Source organism: Vanessa tameamea, chromosome 23 (genome assembly GCF_037043105.1).
Source record: "Vanessa tameamea isolate UH-Manoa-2023 chromosome 23, ilVanTame1 primary haplotype, whole genome shotgun sequence".
Taxonomy (NCBI): domain Eukaryota; kingdom Metazoa; phylum Arthropoda; class Insecta; order Lepidoptera; family Nymphalidae; genus Vanessa; species Vanessa tameamea.
The window spans coordinates 7813226-7827648 of NC_087331.1; the positions used below are offsets into that span (position 1 = coordinate 7813226).

The 14423-nt window shown below is 33.8% G+C and overlaps 1 protein-coding gene across 2 annotated transcripts in view; it reads right to left on the minus strand.

Moving 5' to 3' along the window:
• Mim (missing-in-metastasis) overlaps positions 1-14423 on the minus strand; it is a 201281-nt gene that overhangs the window by 118627 nt on the left and 68231 nt on the right. For both annotated transcript variants that reach the window (XM_064218632.1, XM_064218631.1), the window contains exons 2-3: positions 937-998; positions 511-584 (exon numbers count right to left, since the gene is read on the minus strand). In XM_064218632.1, coding sequence (XP_064074702.1) covers positions 511-584; positions 937-998 — 136 coding nt within the window. The remainder of the gene's footprint in view (positions 1-510; positions 585-936; positions 999-14423) is intronic.

Below are 14423 nucleotides of genomic sequence, written 5' to 3' on the forward strand. Positions count from 1 at the left end.
GGTGTGCAATAGCAAGTTTTATTTAATTAAATATCCTCAAACTAAAAGTATTTAGGAACGAATCACGTGTAAATTCGACAAAAATAAAAAATAAATTTTACAGTATTTTATAAATAACCGTTAAATCGGTAAAATCGTAACGAAATCAAAACAAATCAAATGTATTTTATTCAAGTTAACTTTAAAATAAGGCATTTATGAATCGTCAATATTTTAACTCTAACGCCGTTTCGGAAAGCCTACAGCGAGACGAAACGGCAAGAAACTATCAAATCATATCAATACCAAATTATTATTAAATTGTGTTAACAGATGACCCGAACTGGGTCAATGAACTCTCCGACGAAATCGCTTCTCGTAAAAAAATCATTGATAAAACATATGTGGACAAGAATACCTAAAGCGCAACATCTAACAAAAAAAGAAGACAACGTTTGAATGAAATTAATCGTATTAATAAGTATTAATAATTAATTTGGATAAGTTTAACATGTATAAATTCACGCTTACCCCTTGCATTAGTGGCTGCATCTGCAATTTTTTGAAAAGCATCGAGGAAAGCAGCTATTGCTACCAGCGCTGATCTGATAAGAAATAAAGATAATAATTTTATAATTATAAAACATCGAACAGAATTTTATATAAAGGAATAAAACATTCACTATTCGAATACATAATATTAATAAAAAGTCAGTCGTGTCTTGTTGAGTTTCATAAAATGAAAGCATTTCATGGTAATCCTTTTAAAGCTTAAGCGCCGTTGGAAATAATATAGCACAAACACATTGAGAAACATTAATTTATTTATTTTGCTTTTAATTTAAATTTCATACACTGAAGTATATGCGACAAAAAATATTAATTATATCTATTGATTCGTATGATTTCGATGCAAATGTTACTAAAGAAAAGTTATAGTTACAAGTAAATACATACTTGAGAGCAGAATGAAGTTTGGTCGCCTTTGAAATAAATTCCTCCCACATCGGCGCGCTGTTCTGTAACAAAATCAAACAAAGAACAAAATTTAGTAGTGTTGTGTAACGGTTTGAAGCATGAGGAGTGAGCCAGTAACAGGCGCAAGGGATATAACATAGTAGCTTCATCGCGATATAAGGATTAATTAATATTTCTTACAGCGTCGATGTCAATGTGTGGTGGTTTGACCACCCACCAAAACCTACCATATTGTTTTTATGGTAGGTTAAATAAAATGGTCAAATTAATTAATTAGTACCATAAGTAACACGTGTAGGTTTCGTAATTATTTTTCTTCACCGCCTAGAAGCTGAGTTCTTAATACAAATTAAGGAGATGAAATCTTAGTGCTTGTCTTGGTTCGCACGTGTTGCGGTCGTCGCAAGATTTGTGCAAATAATATGTCTATCGAATACAATTATGTGCGTAAATATATTAAGTCTAATTGATTATTTTGTTAAAACAAAAATAATATATAACATTTGTTTAGCAAAACATTTATCACAGAAAAGTAACAAAGAAGACATTTCAAAATCGAGTTATCCCAATGCGCTTAAATGAATCAGTAAATTAATTAGTACGACTAATAATTATTAAAATTTTGAGAATTATTTTGGTTTGAATTATCGAGAGGTTTTTACTATTATACTATAACGTATATAATATTAATTTATGAATAAAAATAATTAACACGAATCATTTCATTACGACTATTCCCATAAAAATTAAAAATTGAAGAACCTAAATATGCGTGGTCGTCATAAAATGACAGTTTTTCCTATGCATGACACAAATGAATAGCATATTACTTAATGTGACCTCGATAACGTCGTAACACGCACCACTTTCAATACAGAAACCGTTATTACCTCCCAAGGGCCGTAAACTTTACAAACTATAAACAAGTTCAACTTTACACCATGCAACACAGTAACGACACGACCGATTGCATTTCGATTATCATTTAATTACTTTATTATAAACTAGATAAACCTGCGGCTTTACCTGCGCGAAATTTATAAAACTACGTCTTTAAAGTAAAAAGTAACCCGTGTCCTACCCCGGGACTTAAACTTATCTCCACAGCGTTCAGTAGTTGAAGGGATAGCAGAATTACTTTGGCATAACACATATAAATTCTCTTATAAAAATCAAGCCACCTGTTAAAATTTTCCGGGACTACGGCTATAACATAATATATGAAATCAGTGTTCACTTCAACTGTATAAGTTACAACTCAATCGGGCGAGAAATGCATGAAAAATATGATTTGTAAAAATTAGCAATATTCTGTAACACACCTATAGGAAGAGTTGACAGTTTCACCGAAAACTCGGGACAGATCCGTAAGTATTATGAAGGACAAACCCTAAAATATTATGAAGATTTTTTTGCCGAATAACAAGAACATAAAAAGACATTTTTTTTAATGCAAAGCCAAGATTTTTCTTCAAAATCGAATTGTAAAACTCGTTACATATAAAAGGCTTCAAATTAAATGATGTCATAAACATTTAAGCTCCAATAGCTGGTCAACTGAAAAAAAACAAAAGCCAGACAGGCCGAAAGCAAACTAATTTCGGCATCGTTACGGCGATATACTTCACATTTAACACAAAAAAATGTATTGAACATCGTCGTACATTGAAAGTTGAATGCCAGTCTTAATAAAAACATAGTAGGAATATTTCTTTTCATTCATTGGCATGTGTGACGCCCGTGTTTCCAAGCTGCCTTAGTGTGAATCGATTAACATAAGAGTACAGACAGCAAAATAATACAAATGAGACTATAAGATTACCTATTTACCTATTGTAGTAGCGTGGAAGGGTGCGCCTTTGTGATTGGATCAATTTATAACTATGTTTAAATTTATTTTTTTAGTCTGTAACTTAAAACACGTTACCGAACTAATTTATTTTTCCTTTATAATCGTTACACCAAACATTTAAAACATAAACGCCCGAACTCCTTCTTGAAATTTAACTCCCAAAGCGGCCATCTATACTAATTTTATAAATGCGAAAGTAACTCTGTATGTCTGTTTCTCTTTCACAGCGAAACCACTGTTTTCATGCCTAATATCTGACGAGCAACCCCTAAATAGCGAGCAAAGCTCACAACTAGTTACACAAACACAATTAAATACAGGGTATATACAAATTTTATAGACTTTAATTTGCAATTAATGCACGTTTACAAGAAAAGTGCTAATTAATTTGACGTTTCAAGTAAAGGTTTATTTTTATTCCTGTAATTAAAAAAACGTATTCCGGATTGTTATTCGGTTGTCAGTAATTAACACCATAAATTGCGTAGATAAAACGTCAGCCTGTATATATTGGGAAATGGATTGTATAAAAGCTGAAAATAATGTGATACTTTTATTAACCTAGCTGATACGCTACGCGATATATACGTACATTTATGATAAAGGCAGACGAGCAACTGAACCACCTGGCGGTAAGTTGGCAACACCGCTCATCATATTTAGGGAAAGTCAGACGAATATATTTTACATATATTAATACTATAGTTGCATATGAATGCAGCACCGTTTTTCGGGAGAGCTTCACTTTTCGAATTCTCCTGGCTAAAGTAAGAACTTCCTTCGCGCTCCAGTTTCGTCTTTATTGTTTTTTGTTGGTGTAATCTATACTCATATCATAAATTCGATAGTAACTGTTAGTCTGTTTGATGCACTTTCAAGGCCAAACCATTGACGAATTAGGTGATATTTGGTATGAAACAAACTATTTATTAACACCTGACGACCAAATCCTTAAACGCAAGCGAAGCCGCGGGCCCCAACTAGTTTCTTAGCTGAAACCATATTTATTATAATTGCAGCGGTTATATTACATGTGTTTAAATCTTCGTGTGACCAACATGTTTTGTTTTGGACTGTGATGCTTGTATATCACCCCCATTTTATTTCTATTTTTAAACCAACTCTGATTGTACACGCGTCATTGCTTTTGTAAACTAATTAACGTTTCGAAACTTTAGCTTAAAATATTCCGACTTGAATCAAAATTAACTTGAATTTTAATAAATTTGTAATAACTCTAAGTTATATATTTGGTTATGGGTTCAACGTATTTTTGCCTCTATCGTGTAGTGACTAGATGATTAGGCTGCAGATCCTTGAGTCTTGGGTTTAAATCTCTTTTCAAATTGTTAGAAAGTTATTGGATATTATGTCGACAAATCTTTGTTCGAACTGAATTCGAAAATCACACGTATATGACTTTGGTCCTTCTCCTCTACTCTCTCCGATTTCCATTTTCACACACATGTGCAATATCATATGTTCTGTGCTTTGGCTTATCTCTGTTGGGAATGGGCACCAAGGTTTAAATCGGAAGCTCTCAATTACATAATACAAGTTCGAATTCAATATTTGATATCGAGACCGAGTTGTTTCAGCTGAGTAAAGGAGATTCATGTTGCTTTCTCAATCAATAGCTGTAATCTTTAATAAGAATTGGAGAGACTGCTGAGAATAGTTTGTACAATATGTAATAAAGTCATCTTATTTTAAAATTGAAAATGATACGCTAATATTTTACTAAACCTTTTAATAAATATTAAGATAATCTGAGTAAACATTTTAACGATCGCTTAAATTAATAAACCAAAGACATTTATTACATTATTTGTGATACACATATTCTATCTCAAAGACGAAACGTGTTAATGTTTAAACTTATATATGTAGGGTTGGTAGACGAGTCTGGCCCTTGGCACGAATTACATAGCAATGAACTCATTTTGTATAGGTCAACCCCGTCCATTGCCAACGCGCTGAAGTAACCATCAACATTAGATACATTTGCTAAACAAAAATAAACTTCAACGTATACAACATAAAATACAAATTTATTTGGAATAAATCAATACACATCCCTAAGAAATAAACTGAAGTATCAATAAACAGGTCATCAATCGATGCGTGATTGAAATTTTGTTGCAGTAATTGTTTTTTATTTATTTTTTATTGCCCGCGATCTCTTTCGTTGATTTATATCACGTTGTTATATCACTTATATGGTATATGTTTCAACACTGAGGACTAAAATAAGTGTATACAAAACGAAGTAATATTAATATATAATATAAAAATTATGACAGCATGGAACGGCGGCAGGATTGCGAGCTGCATTTCCCCGTTGAATCGCAGTTTCGATCATCTGGGCGTACAATGAGCCATCGACATCAAAGTATTTATATAGGTACAAGATAAAAATCAATAAAGAACAATCTTATGATAAAAAACAATATTATGTATATCAAAATCAAAATATACTTTATTCAAGGCTTTTGAATTATACTTTTTCATTGTTCCTTCATCGAATTAAACAGGTTACCGGTATGTACCTATAGTTTAAGAGTATAGTCGTTAAATAATTGACGACTTAACGGTAGAGATGGTACCGACCGGAACTGGCTTGGATATGTAGCCTATTCCAATGGAAGTTGGAAAAAAGATAAACAAACCTCATCTTTACGTATTTCATGCGATTTGCTAATAACTCAGCTACATTGTGCACGACTAAGAGAGTTTATGATAGTCATCTTTATTTATATTATAATATAAACTTTTTACACACTAATTTTACTTCGAAAATTCCGATAAGAATATCAAGCTCTCGACCAATGACATCGCGTCAATTTGCTGTCAAATATTGTTTATTGGCTTTTTCTGTTATGGTAGGAATTGAGTATAGATACAACCAAAAATTTAATGACGATAAACAGATTTGCCTATATATATATATTTACTTAATGGATTCGAATATCAAAGTTTGTATATTTAAGACACTGTACATTGTATACATTTGAAGATATTCATTTGACGTTAGTTTATGTGCGGTTGATTTAATAGTTTGTTACGGTACAGAAACGTACATTTACTGTACCTAAATATAAAAGTTTATTTGCGGTTTTGTATGGCGATGTATATATAATGAAATACAGATAGACAGACTAGGAAACTCACAAACTAGCAAACTCAAACTCAAATTCCTTTATTCAATATAGAATCACTAAACGCTACCACCGGATCGGAAAAGAAAATACCCTGACCTGAGCAGAACCGCAGAGAACCATTTTTTATGGCAATTTTATCATTTACATACATTGAATATGAATAGAAATAGCCAGGAGGCGATCGTTTAATTCCCAAGGTGTGCTATCAAACATAAACTCACTATTGTATAATAACCTTTCGCACACAAGCGTTCCTTAACATTTTTTTTTTAAATTTGGCATCAGAGACAATTTGAACGCTTTTTGGGATCCTGTTGTAGAACCTGTTGTAGCATATGGCTCATGGTGAGTGGTCACCACCGCCGATAGACATTGTCACTTTAAGTAATAGCAAACATCCATTACATGCCCAATGTGATACCAATGATGGGAATTTAGATATTATGACCATTATCTGACTTATTATCTTATCCGAGAGCCGAGATGGCACAGTGGTTAGAATGCGTGCATATTAATTGATTGCGGGTTCAAACCCAGGCAAGCACCACTGAATTTTCATGTGCTTAATTTGTAAGAGGAAAACATCGTGAGGAAACCTGCATGTGTCTTATTTCAACGAAATTCTGCCACACGTGTATCCACCAACCCGCATTGGAGCAGCGTTGTGGAATATGCTCCAAACTATCTCCTCAAAGGGAGAGGAAGAGGCTTAGCCCAGCAGTGGGAAATTTACAGGCTGTTAATGTTGACCATTATCTGTAGTTACAATTATGCACTCACGCTTCAAACCGGAACCCAACAGTACGAAGTATTGCTGCTTGTACAATACGATGAGCGGTTGGTATCTTAGGAAAATAAAAGCGTACAAAAGATCAACGTAATATTTCACTTTTATATAAGTAATTATTCATATAGTCTATTCGAATCAAAGAATGAATGCCACGCGATTTGCTAATAGCTCAGCTATATTGTGCACTACAGACAATTCTTGGGTAATACATCTTTATTTATAATATAGTATCCTTCCACCAAACTACTTATTTCATTTTACTTCCTAAGTTCTGATAGCCATTTCGTCAACGTTTAAAACCCCATTCTTTCGCAAAACCATAATGAATCTATACATAGATATAATAAAATTTGAGTGTGTTTGTAATATTAAAATAACCGCTTTTTACTAAATGCATACGTATATACACGGTACATATACCAAAATAACATTTTTTCAATTTTTGTCTGTCTGTCTGTCTGTCTGTTTGTTCCCGCTAAACTCTGGAACAGCTGGAATTATTTAGACGGGACCTAAACTGGCATATAGCTGATGTAATAAGGAGTAACTTAGGTTAGCGGATACAGCTACTATCATATATAAACATGGATTATTCAAGCTCTCGACCAATGATATCGCATCAATTCTCTTACAAATTTAGTTTAATAAGTACATCATTTAAACGTACTGAAGAAGCTACCAGTGATTTCAATTTAACAATCATCAGTGTAGCTAAATTGCTAACTAAATTCGTTACGTAAGATTACCTCAGCGAAGTTATGAGGAAAGATTTAATTTAAAGGGAGATCGCGACGAAATAACCCAATTACAGAATAAGGCGAATGAAAAAATCGAACAATTCCAAAACGGCCCAACGAATATTTGAAATCTGAGAAGATTTTCTTAAGCTTACGTACGCAGAACAACTTGCCAAATTACATAATAATCGAATAAACATACTGTCGTACAATATATATCAAGGGCAAACATTAATTTAAATTTATTAAAATAGAATCTGACAATTATTGATATTTATGTATTCGTCAACAAAAACTTATACAAGATTTAAAAAAATATATCAATCTAATATACTTAGTTATATAATGGAACCAAATACTTATTTGTTTACATTTTCATCTATTCTAATATTACAAATGCGAAAGTAACTCTGTCTGTCTGCTGCTGTCACGGCCAAACCACTGAACCAACATTACAACAACATTAACAACCTGTAAATTTCCCATTGCTGGCCTAGGGCCTCTTCTCCTTTTGGTTTTGGAGCGTATTCCACCATGCTGCTCCAATGCGCGTTGGTGGATCACCACTGAACCGAATTTGATGAAATTTGGTAAAAATCCAGCTTGAACCTCACGGAATATAGGCATTTTATATCTGACACCAAATGTCTGACTGTTATGGAAAATCAGAAGTAACGACGGTACCACAAACACCCAGACCCAAGACAACATATAAAACGAATGAACTTTTTCTACATCGACTCGGTCGGGAATCGAACCCGGGACCTCGACGTGGCGTACCCATGAAAACCGGTGTACACACTACTCGACCACGGAGGTCGTGAACACTTCCTGATGACCAATCACTAAAACGCAAGCGAACACGCAGGAAACAACAAGGCAGGCAGGCAGACAACTAGCATAATATAATTTGATAATTTAGAACTATGATAAAAAGTATTAAAAAAGATTTAATATATGAAAAAATATCAAGTAACAATTTATAGGCTATGGATTTCCTTTAAACACAGTAATTAAGTTATTTTATAGACAATTTGCTTTCTAATTGTATCCGTGATAGACTTTGGAGTATTAAATATAATTATTTTAATTTTTAGAGTAGCACAACTAAAGTCATTACGCAAATAATTGACATGAATAATTCTGAAAGCTTTCGTACCTACGTTCATTGTAATACGATTTAAAATCTATTGTAGTAATTTTTTGTAGATTTAAATAGCTTATCATTCGGGAGTTAGCAATATAAGATTATCGTTTGATCGAATTCAAGATCACAGTATTCCATTTTCAAATAGGCCTTTATAAGCGCTGTTAAATCGTCAAGACTTTGAGCAAGCCCGTCTGGGTAGGTACGACGAACGCATCACATGCGTATTCTTCCGGCAAACAGGGATACTTAGTGTTGTTGTGTTTCGGTTTGAAAGGTGAGTGGGGCCGAGTAACTACAGACACAAGGAACATCATATCTGAGTTCCAAGTGTTGGAACACTTTTGTCATTTGTAGCCTATCATCAAACATACATACATACATACATTAACAGCCTGTAAATTTCCCACCGCTGGGCTAAGGCCTCCTCTCCCTTTGAGGAGAAGGCATGGAGCATATTCCACCACGCTGCTCCAATGCGTGTGGTGGAATATCGTTGAAATTAGCCACATGCAGGTTTCCTCACGATATTTTCTTTCACCGCCGAGTACGAGATGAATTATAAACAGAAATTAAGCACATGAAAACTCAGTGGTGCTTGGATACAATCATCAAATAATTGGAGCTGTAAACAAAATAATTCACATCCCCATACAAGAATTCCTCAACAATTGTATTTAATCAGATTCGCGTACAGTGTCACATAAACACATATCAATTACACATGCCATCATCACTTAGGAATAATTTCATGAATCTAATTTAAAACACCACGACATGCCTATAAACTTATTAAATCCAATACAATCTTTGAACACAAGGACAGTTTCACTTTTAAAAGGAAATCGTATCAGTTTTCAACTTTTTGTTCATATAACTTCAAGGGTTCATATAACTCGAACTCGGTATGTATGTACATAGGTATTTTCATAAATGTAACGCTATCCACCGCAACGGTAGTTGTTTTGCTTAATGTTTTGTCCTTTTTTTTCTGTTTCTTGTCCTACTCCAACACCGAGAATTCTTTAAATTTTATTTGTGTACGTATTATATTACTGTTATTATTGTTATGAACCTTGAGGTAGTATTTAAAAAAAATACGAAACATTTTCTTTAATTGCAAAATTAAATCTCATGTTACAAGAATGTTCCAATATTGTTTGATATATTGAATGCAAAGGAGTATGGCGGTAGCCACCCAAACAGAAAACAGCCCATCCACAAAATGACAAATCCAAATAAACAAAATATCGATTTCGGTTGAGAGCTTGAATAATTTATGAAATTCATTATGGATTTACGAAATAGTGACGTTTTGAACGTCGACTGTTATCGGAATTTGGGAAGTTGAATTCAAGTGGATATATGTGTCATTAGTTTTCTATGTTGTCTTGGGTCTGGGTGTTTGTGGTACCGTCGATACTTCTGGTTTTCTATAACACAAGTGCTTTAGCTACTTACATTGGAACCAGAGTAATGTATGTGATGTTGTCTAATATTTATTTATTATTACCCTAGTTGTCACACGCGGCTTCGCTAGTGTTTAAGGGCTTGGTCGCCAAGCGTAAGTAATAAAAAATACCTGTATTCTGCGGCTCAAGCTTGCTTCATGGTAAATTTCATCAAATTCAGTACAGTAGTTTGGCCGTGAAAGCATAACAAAAAGAGTTACTCTCGTATTTATAATATTAGTATAGATTATTAAAAGGAAACGATGTTAGCGTTTAACAACTGATGTAAATATCACAGCCACATAAAGCAAATTAAATTTAAACATCGAACACTTCAATATATATTTTTAAACAATGTATCGATAAAGCCAATGATCCACGAATCCAAACATCATCAAGAGGGATCGACCCAAATCAGTATAAAACTAACCTAATAAATGCCGTTAGACCACCGGCGCCGAGTTATTTTCAACCGTTACTACGGAATTATGGCTTACCAGCAAATGAGCACTTGTCACTGTCATTATTCACTTCAGAAAGTCGTTTAGCTCTCAATTCATCTCCTCGTGCAAAAAAAAGTTATGTAATTGAATAAGTAGGGGGTCATCAATTTATCCAATATACACCATTAATGTTATTAGTGCAAAGCAATGAATGAAGGCGCGATAAATATATTATTCGAATGGATAGTAAAAGAAGAATAACTACTGAGTTACTTGTCTTGTTGGATCTTCTCGGCAGAATCTACTTTCCGAACCAGTGGTAGGTTTTCATTTAATTCAACGCTGTTACGGGACGATTCAAAAGCTTATTTGCTTAACGCTCGGAACATTATACTTAAGCAACAAACGAACGTCTTTTGGTTAATTCGTGAATAATCAACAATTAAAGTGACAGCAATTTGTTTTCGGTTTTGTTAAAAACTATTTAAATTACAGCACTTTGTTTTTGCATATCGTGGCGTACAGTATCCATTTTTTTATTTAAAAAATAAAACGATATTACTGTAACACATGCCAGTCATTGGCTTGTATGAAAATGAAATATGTTTTGACATTATCGTGGCTGACAAGAGATCCAAGGTCGTTTGTGGTTGTGGGGACAGGTGATCCAACGTTTAAGGGACCTACTTATATGCCGTTTAGAATAAAATTCGCTACCCGGTTTATCCATTTTCGAAATTATTAAATTGTTCCCTGTGCCTACAAATACCTACTATCGACATTTTTAAGGTTAAGTGTACTTACCATTTGACTTAAATTTGTAGACATTTTTATTTAAAAAAAAAACGCAACCATATGTATATGTACTGGGTCTAAGGAACATATTCGACCTATTATTGCGAGGTCAAGATTGTTGCAAATATCATAATACTACAGGTATTTAAATCAGCCATTAAGAAGAAGCTCTGCTTTTCTCTAAGAACTCACTTCATCTATGGGTAAAACTTATTTGTTTGTGTGTGTAATCACTAATGAACTAATAAAAAAAAAATCACTGGTAGAAAGGCACATTATTCCTGAGTGCTATTGTGAATAAATTATATATATATATCCATTTCTTTTTTACTAAATTGCACCCGAGCATGCTTTACTGATATTCTCAAGCCCTATCTTTCGTGGTTAAGAGTTTATTTCACCACGCCGCTCCAATGCGGGTTGGCGATACACATGTCACCGATATCGATGAAATTAAGCGCGTGCAGATTACTCCACGACCTATCCCTTCCCCGCCCGAATAAAAGAAACCTAGTATGTAGCCTATGTCCTACTCTGAGACTCAAACTATCTCCATACCGAATTTCATCTTAATCGGTTCAGCTGTAAGCGTGAAAAGGTAACAGACAGTTACTTTCTCATTTATAATACGTACTGCTAAATTATTATTCCTTTTAAATATCCTACACTCAAAATGTTAACGATAAGCCAAAATAAGTTTAGCGTTAGCCTCCATATGGGAGATACCAAATTTTAAATCCAAAACGTTCTAGAATCAGAATAACTGTATGTATATGTTTAACTAAAACTAAATATGTAGAATTTCAATGTTATTGCATTGTCGGCTTCTACTTTCAACAAACCAAATAATAAACTTAATATACAACAGTGGGCGATAGAAAGCGCACCATTCGATATTATTAAAAAACTCAAACTCCCTATCGTTAGGGAATAAGGTTTAAAATCGATTGATGGTAATAAAATCAGCTATAGACGGAGAGGCAGACGTAGGCTGGTAGTGATGGGCGCGTGACTGAATTATCGATAAACTGGCGAACATTCTTGTTCAATACCACAGTGACATGCATTTCGTGTCCGGAATGCTTTATCGAAGTCCAGTTTACATAGACTCTGTTTATTAAGTGGGAAAGTGTTTGTTCACATGATAATAAGCTTGTAAAGTTCAAAGGCATATATTTGTATAGATAATTGTTATATTAAGAATATTATTACACTTGATAGTGAATACATTGAAACTCCCTTAGAGAAGTGGTAGCTATACTTTTAATATAAATAAAAATCAAAATAAACTTTATTTAAGTAGGCCTTTACAAGCACTTTTGAATTATAATTTTACAAACTATATTAAGTGAAGCTACCACCGGTTCGGAGTGAACCTACTCCTATAGTTCTCTAAAATGACGATTCAAAAGTAAAAACCTGTTTGACTATGGTATATTTCGATTTGATTTGATGATATATTATCGAATTAAAGATTATATGCTCGTCTAGATCGGAACCGCTCATGTCAATTCTAATATGAAAATTCAGTCCGTTACTCATAAACGATGACAAAAAAAACTTCTTACATATTCCATGCTCCAGTAACCTCTTTTATGTTACGTACTGCGTCCCTCGTGTCTTTAAAAACATTACGTCACAGAAATGCTAAGAGCGTCTCCTCTCGAGAGAGAGGAGCCCGGCAGTGATAGGCAGATTTACAGATAGACCACCTGATATTTAAGGGGTCCAAACCGCCCATAGACATCAGCACTAAGAAATATTAACCGTCTTACGTCATCAATGCGCCACCGACCTAGAAGAATAAGGTGCTATATCCATCGTTCCTGTAGTTCACTCTCTCATCGTTTTATAATAACTGTTTGCCGTGAGAATAACTTTCAACTTTGCCGATTATTTATATTACATTTAAAAAAAAAAAAAGCTTATTATTCAACACAAGATTTATAGATGACAAAAAAGTGTGGAGCTAATACTCGTTGACTTTTCCGCAAGATATATTATATATAATTATATTTAACCGACATATCGTTTTTTTATGTTATAGGGGGCAAACGAGCAGGAGGCTCACCTGATGGAAAGTGATTATGCCCATGGACATCTGCAACACCGGTGGGCTTGCAGGTGCGTTGCCGGCCTTTAAGGTCTTTGTATTTTAAATGTTGGAAAAGAGTAACTACTGAGTCTCTTGCCGGTTATTTTCGGTAGAATCTACATTTCGAATCGGTGATAACGTTTAAGCGTTACGTTTAAAACAGTTTTGTAAAACGACCGTTCAAAAGTGCTTGTAAAAGCCTACTTGAATAAAGTATATTTTGATTTTAATATTGATTAGTTGGATGGATACCACTGGATGGATCCAGAGATACATTTGATGACCAACTAATGTTTACTATGTTGGTACGAATCGTGTTCGTCAAAGATAAAAAAAACCATATGTCATTAATATGGATCAATATTAGACAGTTAATAATCAGAAGAGCAATTACAGGATTATTGATTAATTCATCCCCACTTAACATTATAAAAGCGACTGCGTGCTGTCGGTTTGACCTTTCATGTAGCGAGTAAAAGATCTATGTAAAATTTCTTTAAATAATAGTTTTATGCGCTGGAAATTTTAATAGGTTTTTAAAATGTAAAATTCCAAAATTTTTTGTTTAATAGTTAATCACGCATAAACGACGAGACAAATTTTAAATGAAATTGATTAAATATCGACTTTATTTTGATAACACAATAAGTATCCATAGGATATGTTAAAGTCCCGTCAACTTCCTATAGTCTATGCCAGCAGAACACGACAAAAACAATATTTTGACATTGGTTTGACGCGATTTAATTGGTCGATGGCTTGAATAATCTAAGATTTGTTATGGACTTTCGTAAAAATTGCGTTTTGAACTTTGGAAGTAAAATTAAAGGGGAATGGACAGACTATACGAGGGCTGCCTGCCACATGGAACCTACCATTAAAATCTGTAAGAGTTAGACAGTTGCAACTTTTATATAATAAATGACTTTAAAGTCTGACTTATCATATCATATATTATAACAAGTCCCAGGGGGTGCGGTGAGCGTGCGTGGTTT